The sequence below is a fragment of the Austrofundulus limnaeus genome, unplaced genomic scaffold (genome assembly GCF_001266775.1).
Source record: "Austrofundulus limnaeus strain Quisiro unplaced genomic scaffold, Austrofundulus_limnaeus-1.0 Scaffold357, whole genome shotgun sequence".
Lineage (NCBI taxonomy): Eukaryota > Metazoa > Chordata > Actinopteri > Cyprinodontiformes > Rivulidae > Austrofundulus > Austrofundulus limnaeus.
In genome coordinates, this window is record NW_013952759.1 from 437,477 (window position 1) to 447,830 (window position 10,354).

Consider the following 10,354-nt stretch of genomic DNA (forward strand, 5'->3'; position numbering starts at 1 on the left):
GTTCCGACATGCTACAAAACTTGTTCAAATAAGCTTGTGTTCTATTTAAAAAATAAAATAAAAATACACACTGTGCAACGAAAACAAGATCAGTCCTGTTTGTTGGATCTGGTGGTGTGTCTCCTTTTGGCAAATGAGAAGATCATAGAGCGTGTTTGACACGCCGTGCCAAGAGTAACGCCACAGATGATCCTGAAAACAAATTCAAAGTCTTTTCAGGAGAAATATCAAACAAGAAAAAGAAAGAAAGAAGAGCATTATGTAAGCAAAGAGATGAGACAACTTCTGGATTTGTTTTCCTATTTTATCCCAGTTTYACAAAAATAAAAGCTTCTTCTTCTACCACATGTCCACTCTCTATATGCACGAGAACACATTTTCATAAGAAAAAATAGATTTTTTTTWAAATATATGCTTTTCCTGCAACTAGAAGGATGTCTTTTATGTGACCCACAGCCCTGTTTAAAGCCTTGAATGCTTAAAATGACAAATAAACACATGCCAAGTAATGGTTTTTAATTTTTTTTTTGTAATCTTCATTTCCCGTTAATTCATACAAATGTAACAAGAAGAGTGTGTACCTGTGCAGCAGGAACTTTAGGAGAATGAGCTGATTCAGGTCTTTCTTGGAGCAGAGTCCAGTCGTCAAATCTCCTAAAGTGAGTTTTGAAAAAGTTAACATTAAATACATCAGTGGTGATCAGGGAGACACAATTAAACGTAACATTTAATGATTTACAGCTTTTCAAATAGGGTCATTAAAATAAATTTTGTATCAGAAGTTGTTTGCCACRTGGTTTGCTCACATGCAGCTACAGCTTCAGAGCTTCAACTTTAAGGCTGGTATAAAGATCCTCTTCATTTGCATGCAAGCAGTTATTCTGAATATTATTGTGAGATTTAAAAAAAAAGAGTATTAGATTCCACAATAATTAAGAAGTAAAACCCACCTGAGTTGCAGAACTGTCGGCGCTGTCGTCCATCATCAAAATGTTTTTTTAGGACCTGCGGTGAAGAAGGCTAACCTAACCATCTGTTCTCTGATTGGACAGTTCAGTTTGTGGTCGACTCACCATCGTCCAATYAGGTTTCCTGTTTGCACATGACTTTAAAGTCACACTCAAAAGCAAGTTTGTGAATTTTACATGAAGTTTTTCTTCAATTTGTATCCATAAACAGATGTTCACAAAAACACTTTTTTTTATTCTCAATGGTTGCGTGTGAGTGTACATATTTCTAACAATTGCAAATATTTACACAATCACAATTTTTTTAAACATACACAAAGCTGAGGATCCTGACAACCACTAACTCAGACTCACAGACTTCAAAGAGTAATTCTGACCTGACGTGTCCATGTTTTTAGATTTATTTAAGGTCAAAAGGCTAAAGAGAAAGTTGGATGAAGTTGATTATTGACTTAGGACAATTTTTAAAAACACAAATTTAAATTATCCTTTTTTATGATTTAAAAACAAGTCATTGCTGTATATCAAGGGGACTGTGTGTTTTTGATTTGGCCCCTAAAACAAGGAACTYACGCCCTCAGGTTTACAGTGATTTTGATTTGCTTTGACTCATCTTTATTTTTTATGCTCTCTGGGCTCCTCCGTGCAGAACTGGAGAGAATCTCGTCACATAAAGCGAGCACGCGCATCAACATTTGAGTGAGCACGTGATCAAATTTGCACAAGTACACGGATCTGCTCACCTGTGAATTTGACTTTTGAGACTTTCACACCTATAATAATGTGTTCAGGCTGGTGAAATGCTGGCAAATCTGAATTTGGACACGGCCTTTGTGACGCAACTAGTGACTCCCCCCCCCTAACCAATCAGTGACCGACAGTCTTCTGACGTCACGTTTTCAGGCGAGCACGGGAACCACAATGAAGTAAGTCCTGAAAAAGGGGCTGCTTCCACAAATACTTGCTAGTAAAAAAAYGTGTTGAATCGTGCTGTAGAGGCGYCAGTGGAAAAGGGTCATTACTTTGAGATTAGTAGGTTCCAGATATGTTACACTCTGTGGACTGTGCAGCTGAAATAAACAACCTAAAATGAGTTGGCTAAAAATGTATCAGAACAAATAAATACATATTACCAGATAAAGTAACGTTTGAGCACACATGCAACACGATTTGAGTTCACTCAAATCTTAATATGCTCACTCGAAAGTTCATGTGCTCAAATCTTGTTGCTTGTGCGCTCCCATTGTGAGACGTATTCCACTCCATAAACTATACTCATGCAGTGGTTCACTGTGCTCCAAAAAGAAGAGTTAGAGGATCTAACTCCTCTTCYTCTAAGGGATAGAGGAAGTTTTCATTGGCTTTCTTTGCCATTTTTTTGCTGGAACAGTTGTGATGTTGGCTGTATTTTCTCACAGCCTTGGTCAGCGGCTCTCAGCTGATGATGCTCAGAGATCGGCTCACTGCTGTCACTTCACATAAACAACAAGCCCACAAAGTTCTGACCAACTACACAATGCTTGACACATGATGCGAGAACTAGTTCTGACTTGAGGCACAAGACGAGGTCTCAGCAGGCGGTAAGAGTGACAAACTGAACCGTATTCATCRTGCACCCATGTGAGACGAGAGAACGGGCTTTCTCATGGACTACAAATCAGACTTATCAGGTCAGCAGAGTGGGAATAAATAACTAGATGTCTGTAAAAATAATGAGCTAACAATGGAACTGATGACTTCACACAGGTGTTCAGTTAACAATGAGTCCAAATACTCCACATACYACAGTGTATGAATATATTTTAAATATTGACCTATTAAGTTCCAAATGATGTCATATCGTACAAGTCTTACATTCACAGATAACTCCAGCATCCTCATGGTGGCCACAGTTGTGCTGACCCCAGCCCAGGTTGAAGCAGTTAGCCAGGTCCAACTCGGTGCCACTGCACTCCACATTGTCCAGCAGGATGGGACCCAAACCGTAGCCGAAGAAGGCTAAGCCCTTGGCTTCTACAGCGGGGCCGCAGCCAAGCTGCCTGCACACCACGTTGGCATTGGTGATGTCCCAGTCGTCATCGCACACCGTCCCCCAGACAGTTTTGTAGAGGACCTCGACGCGACCCTGGCACTTGTCGTTGCCATTCACCACGCGGATGGTTGTAGGACCTGWGCGGGAACAGACACACAGGTGCATCGCTGCAGTTTTAGACCAGAACTGGCTTCTTGAATGAGCTCAGAGGTCGATGTGAGCTGAACAGAAACATATATGTTTACAGGCACAAAAATCTTTGATCAGATTAAAACATTTTTGCTTAAATAATCTGAATGCATAGTTTAAATGGGCACAAAATTAATTATCTGGACAGGATGAGTGTTGCTCCAGGCTTTTATTACTTTACTGAACATAAACAAACACATATGACCCAGCATTCCTCCACTTTCAACTATCAAGGGGTTCGATCATTTTCAGCTCTTTCCACGTTTCTAGAAATATTGCATTGCTAACCAACCACTTTTGCTTCCTGACATACGTATTAGCATTTAGCCATGTGGAAATACATCAGACTGACTTAGGGTGCACATGCGCTCCACAACCAGAATACCATGATCTGAATAAGCATTCACATGCACACCATTCCGATTATCAATCAGCATAAAACACCCCTCTCGTTCAGATTGCCAATTAATTTTGATCGAGTTGAATCAGATCAGAATTGGGGCAATTACACAACRCATTTTTATTCTGATTGGCCATTTATTCTCATTACTCATATCCATATAAATGTAGCCACTTTTTCTGATTTTGGAAGGTTTTCTGAGTTTATCAACCAGGATTCGTCAAAAAAATGAAAATAAAATAATTTCTTACCTTTTGTTGTGCTGGTCAATGTTGTAATGGTTGTTGAAACAGTTGTAACAGTTGTACTTGGTGAAGCTGTGGCTGGAAGTGTTTCTGGAACTAAAAMGTGGAAAACATAATAAGTTTCAGGGTGTACAACTCTGAAAGTAGGTTGCTGCCTTCTTTAAACAACCAGTTTTCAACATTTCATAACAGTTCRTTCTAAAGGTCATATTTAAACTTTTACACTAAGGTCAGTCTGGCTTTGCACTGATAGAAATATGATAATCTTGAGTTTTTATAGACCACAACACATCACTAAATCTTGAAGGAATTGCCTCGAGGCTGCATGGAAAGTGCTTTAGATATCTGTCTCTATTCAATTTTGGAGATTGAAGTTGTTTTAAAAAGGTCTTAGCTCATCAGTCCTGTCTAACATAAACACTGTTTCTTAAAATTCAGCAGAAACGCTCTATTTTAAATAGCTTTTTTTAATAGAACCTGACTTCAAAATGCCCGTAACATGTTTTTACAGTAACAAAATAAAATTAATTTGGTTTTCCTTCTTTTCCCTATTTTGGTTTAACATTTCTGTGCATGATTATATGATGTCATCCAAAAAAGCTATGTTTATATTTTGTGTTTTTATTGAAATGCAGAAGCAAAAATTGAGAGGAATAACTGCTTCCCCTGGAGGAGATTCAGCAAAATCTCATCTTTATTGTTTCCAGCAGAGCAAACTGGACTCATGCTTCCTGCGAAATTTATTAATGAATACATATATAATGATGGGGGCAAAACTGCACTTCCTGTTTTCTTTTTCTGTTAACTTCTGTTGATGTAAGACTAAACATAGACATGTTGTGTGTCATGAGATGTGTCAGAATCTAGGCTAAAAGCTTTAAGTTAAAGCCACAAGCTGTTGAACTGGAAAGTACACAAATTGTACAAAATGGTGCATGTCAGAGAAAATACCAAAATATGTTGTAAAATGTTTTTTTAAACTTGATTTTCCTCTTGGAGTCAAACTCAACCATTTACCATCGTTTTTATTTGAATGGGGTGAAAAACAAATGTATGGATATAAAAAATAAAACCATTCAAAACAAGTCTTTTCAGGCGTGTAAGAAAAATAAGGTTTTTTTAATTGAAAAAATTGYAATGTTTATTGATGGAACCAAAATGGTCCATCCTGCTCAGAACGACAAAACAGTTATTTCTTCAGTCAAATTTCTGTAACTTTGTTGTAGTTTATTTTTAGCAGCGTGAATCTTTGCTCAGGTAATGTCCACATGATATTTTTATCATGAGCATTTACTGTATAATCCAGAAAAGCTTCAGGCGAGGGGGGAAAATAAGCCTTTTTTATCTTGTATCCTCACAATTTCTGAAACAATAGCAGCTGCTTTGATAATTATACTTCTGATGAAATCTCSCAAGTGTTAGCTTTATTTTGATACCAAGATTATTTATATTAATGCAAATGTTGAGTTTTATTTGATCATATTATTTCAAACATAAACTCCTTGGAGATGAAAACTTAGATGAATAGTAGTTAAATTACTTGTACATGTTTTTGTATAAATTTAGCTTGTAGCTATGAGTCTAATTTTTTTTACCAATAGTCATTGTTAGRTCCAGGATCCCCTGGTTTCTTGTTGTCACAGGAAGTACAGTGGAGATTCCTGATTGGGAACACAACAGGAATCCCATATGAACAACAATTGAAATGATGACATCATTCACATAAATATGTATCACGCAACAATCTGCACATTTGCTGAAAACATCCGAACTGTACCAGTGCAGGTGACCCCRGCGTCCTCATGGTGCCCACAGTTGTGTTTGCCCCAGCCGAGGTTTTTGCACGACTTCAGCTCGACTTCGTTGCTGCGGCAGTTGACGTTGTCCAGGAGAATGAGCCCGGTGCCGTAGCCGAAGAAGGAGTTGGTGTGCGCAGCGACGGCGGTACCGCAGCCTATTTGACGGCACACCACCACGGCGTTGTTGAGGTTCCAGTCGTCATCGCACACCGTGCCCCAGTTTCCCTGGTAGTAGATCTCGACTCGGCCCTCGCAGGAGTTCCTCCCATTCACTAAACGAATTGTGCCGTCTCCTAAACCAAGCAAGACAGGAGGAATTAACTGAACACATATTTGTTGACTGAACATTTTTCAAGACAGTGGATAATGTCATTTAGGGTGGGATCAAAGGAAACCCTGACACAGACACACTGATCCAAACAACCAAAGAGACACAAAAACACAATGAGAAGCAGAACAGGGGAGGAAAGATTCCATCTACTGTTGCACCAAGAATAAATGTTGACCCTTTCTGCTTGTCCCAGACAAAACAGGGACAATAGACACTCTCAAGTGTCCCACCAGACAGGGGAGTCACAAATCTGGATGACCTCCTGGTTTCATGGTGGTCACAGGAGAGTTACATAAAAGCGTCACTCAGACATTTGTGTGCCAAGTTTGATACAGTCAACGTTTTTCATGATCTTCCCCTGGGCATTACTGGGAAAGACAACACAACCACCACAACAAAGACAATCCGGTGAACAGTAAGGATGGTCTGCAACTCTAGATGCTTTTGGGATCTTTGGCACACTTTCCATAAAGATGTCTAAAGGATAGTCTGAACTTTTAGATCTTTGATATCATCTAACATTTTGGAACCAACAAAAAAGAAATTAAGAACTTCTTGTTCTGAAAAAAAAAGACGGGTTCATGGGAATATGCATTTTGGACCTGAAACAAGGACATACGATAAGTCATTGTTAAAAATTTAACCAAAGCTTATTTTTGCAGTTTCATCCATCCATCCATCCATCCATCCATCCATCCATCAATCAATCCATCCACCCACCCATCCAACCCAGCCCCCTCTTCCAGTTTTCTGGGAGGACTCCAAGGCGTTCCCAGGCCAATTCAGAGACATAGTCTCTCCAGCAGGTACTAGGTCTTCCTCAGGATCTTCTCCCACTAGGACATCCCTGAAGCACCTCCCTATGGAGGYGTCTARGAAGCATCCTGACCAGATGAACCACCTCAACTGGCTCCTCTRGATGTGACAGAGCAGCAGCTCTACTCTGAGTCTCTCCAGGATAACTSAACTTCTCACCTTATCTCTAMGTCCAGCTGCCCTGCAGAGAAAACTCATTTCAACTGCCTTCTTTTGGTCAAAGCTCGTGGCCAAAGATGAGAGCAGGAACGTAGACCGACTGCTCAAGATTTTCCCAGATTCCTAAAATCTTAACATTATCATGAACTTTAGATGATAAGATATTGCAAATCTTTCCAATTCTTTGCATTATTTAGCTGTTCTAAAATGCTCTTCCAGCTGTAAGTTTGGGAGCTATTTCTATACATACATACATTCATACATATATATATATATTTTTTCAAAAATACCAGTTTCACCAGGTGTAAGAAAATAGCTTAACCATTTAATTTTCTATAAAAAATACATCTGTTATGGATAGAATCAGTTTGGAGAAATTAAGTTTGTCTGACAGGGAGGATGGGCTAACAGCCTGATGCAGCTAAAGCCTAAATGAATCCTTGCTTATCGGTCCTAATTTGATTCAAACTGAGGTTTACCTCAAAATGAGGTTGTTCAAAGAGCTTTCAGCAGCAGGTAAGATATCAATTGTTTATAATCGTTTCACAAACCTCACTTCATAATGGTTGAACTATCATTTTAATGAATTTACTGTTACACAAAAATTAAAAAGTTTAGTTAGATTTAATGAACGGACTTTACTTATGTAGAGCCTTTTTATCCAACCAGAATAGTCAAAGCTCTTCACGCTGCAATCTGTGCCTCATTTATCCATTCACACAGCACTCTACTAGCTAATCYAGATAAATCAATCTGTAGAGACTAATCAGTGCTTTAAAACTCACTGTGGGACACATCAGAGGCAGTGGGGGTYCACTTGGACATGTGACCAAAGAGTGGTGAAATCAAAGCACCAACTCTCTTCCCTTTTTGTATTTTCTAGTCTGCAGAAGAGAGGTCTAGATTTGCTGAGAGCAGCAGGAACTTACGTAAGCCAGGGCTGACTACAGATGGTGTGGTGGTTCCYGCAAAATCCCGTGCTATCGGCAAAGGTAGTTCTAGAAAGAAACAAACAAAAAACTAAGAAATGAAAGTAACCTTTTGATAAATCAATCCTAAGMTCCTCTGAAGAATCTGACAGCCTTACCTCTGCAGGCAATGCCCACGTCCTCATAGTGGTAACAGTTGTGCACGCCCCAGCCCAGACTGTGGCACTGACTCAGGTTGCTCTCGTTGCCCCTGCAGTCTACGTTGTCCAGAGCGATGAGCCCGGAGCCTTGGCCGAACTGAGAGCTGCTGCCCACAGCTACGGCCACACCGCATCCCATCTGCCGRCACACCACGTTGGCGTCCACCATGTCCCAGTCGTCGTCGCACACCGTGCCCCAGAGGTCGTCAAACTGCACCTCCACTCTGCCCTCGCACCCGTTACGCCCGTTCACCAGCCGGACTGTGGAGAAACCAGCAGACAGTTGTGTTAAAACACAACTCTTTGTCTTCATTTGACGTCAGGACAAGATGTTTGGGGCCAAAGTGAGAGGAAACAGTTATTTTAGACAACATAGAACAGTGTTGACATAAAGACATTCGGTAGGTAAGGATTTGATAAGAATTTGATCTTGCCTCGGGCACATGTGTCAAAGTTAAGGCTCGTGAGCCAAATGTGGTCCACCACGAAATATGATGTGACCCGTTGGAGCTTCAAAAATATATTAATATCTTTAAAATAAACGTATGCTGCTTTAAAGCCAGCATTGACTATAAACTACATCTCCCTTTATTATTCTACCCCCAAAATGACATCAACTCACCACTAGGTGTTGGTGCACAGGGTTCAAATATAGCTAGTAGTCGGCATATTTTCACTGTCGTAAATTTAAACTCAGAATTTAAGACAGCAGCCGCTCAGCTCAACAGTGAGTAAAACTCCCTTATAATAATAATATTTCTGTAATATTTATGTCTTATTCAATCAGTCATACACGTAGTGGTTTTTAGAAGAGGATGTGTTAAAACGCTGTTTCTATACAGGAAATACCACATAGAGCTCAATTATTGTTTGTTAGCTGTGCTAACAATGAGGAATGTGACRTTTTGTGTTTAGTTGAAGTTAAACACAAAACAGTGAGGTTAATTACAGCTCATGCGGACCTCGGTGAATTAGTTTGACTCTCCTTTCTTTGAGTCTTACCTTGGTACTGTGGTCCCACTGGGTTTTGCATCTCATTGGCTGCAACAGCTGGAAGGAGGGGAGAAAAAGGTGGTCAGATTATTTTTGACAGGTTCTTCTTGGCCTTCTGGGTTTGTTCTACTTTAACTCTAATGTTTATATACATTCTGAAGATGTGTGTGTTTTGATGCTGTGTAAACCTTAATGTTATACCTGAGGTTGGGAGGACATGTTAACGCCTGAAAACTGATGGCTCAAATTTCGACATCTTACGAAAACAAAAGAGTGACCTTTTGTCAACAATTGCTCCCAATGTAGGTCAAGTCACAGGCTTTTCTCACAAGATTAACTTTACCTAAATAAAACACATCAGGGCAATATACAACCCTTAAACACACACACAGGTTACACTTGCCTGCTAGTAGAGTTTTGTTCTAAAGATCATGAAAGTGCCAAAAAAGGTACTTACCTGACACACTTCGTTTGCTAATCTTCAGGTCTCCTGAAATTAAAATACAAAAAAATGTTAGTCATTCTCTCTGTTGACTCAAACAAAAAGCTGTGTGTGTTGTTTCAGATCAGATCAGACAAATGAAAACAGGGAATCTTCCCTGCAGGAACACCTGAAGTATTACACGTGGCCTAAGTATGGGAGTCTGTTTACCAGCAGAGTTGTAAAGTAAAATACAAAAACATCAGAAATGTATTTTTGATACTTAAGTACAGACGCTTTAAGACATGCCTGCAGTATGAATGTAGCCTATGTTTGAGTCAAAAAACAACAGTTTTAAAACTGCAATACAATATTTCATCACATCCTATCTGGCAACTCATGCAATTACCTCACCTGGGACTTGGACCCAGAACCTTTATACTGTGAGGCTACAGTGTTAACCACTGACCCAATGTGCTGCAAATGAGACACATGCCTGAAAAAAAATCTGTGAAAATGACTCTTTTTTTAGGGCAAGAAGAGCAAATATGTTTTCATATCATTAGTTCAGTCCATATGGAAGCACAAAAAAGCTCCTCAAAAATTAAAAAAATCTGTTTCTTTCACTAATGCCATATTTTTAATACTTTTATATTCACATTTTACAATGTTAATTCTCAATATTAAATAAAACTTTCGTTAAAAACATGAATTATTTTTGTAATAAGTTCAAGTAACACTTTCTGTATCTTGACCAGTCCTCACACACACGTACAGGTTAGTTTTTCTATCCTCGTGGGGACTTTGCATTGACTTCTATTCATTTACAGGTCATTTCTACAGCCTAACCCTGGCCCTTCACACTAAACCTA

At 39.4% G+C, this 10,354-nt stretch overlaps 1 protein-coding gene across 1 annotated transcript in view; it reads right to left on the reverse strand.

Annotated features, from left to right (window-relative positions):
- LOC106528041 (scavenger receptor cysteine-rich domain-containing group B protein) overlaps positions 1-9,546 on the reverse strand; it is a 16,407-nt gene extending 6,861 nt beyond the window's left edge. The window contains exons 1-8 of the mRNA XM_014023084.1: positions 9,519-9,546; positions 9,071-9,118; positions 8,027-8,329; positions 7,869-7,937; positions 5,612-5,926; positions 5,430-5,495; positions 3,841-3,930; positions 2,823-3,137 (exon numbers count right to left, since the gene is read on the reverse strand). Coding sequence (XP_013878538.1) covers positions 2,823-3,137; positions 3,841-3,930; positions 5,430-5,495; positions 5,612-5,926; positions 7,869-7,937; positions 8,027-8,329; positions 9,071-9,101 — 1,189 coding nt within the window. The 5' untranslated portion in view covers positions 9,102-9,118; positions 9,519-9,546. The remainder of the gene's footprint in view (positions 1-2,822; positions 3,138-3,840; positions 3,931-5,429; positions 5,496-5,611; positions 5,927-7,868; positions 7,938-8,026; positions 8,330-9,070; positions 9,119-9,518) is intronic.
- Positions 9,547-10,354: the final 808 nt, after the last annotated feature.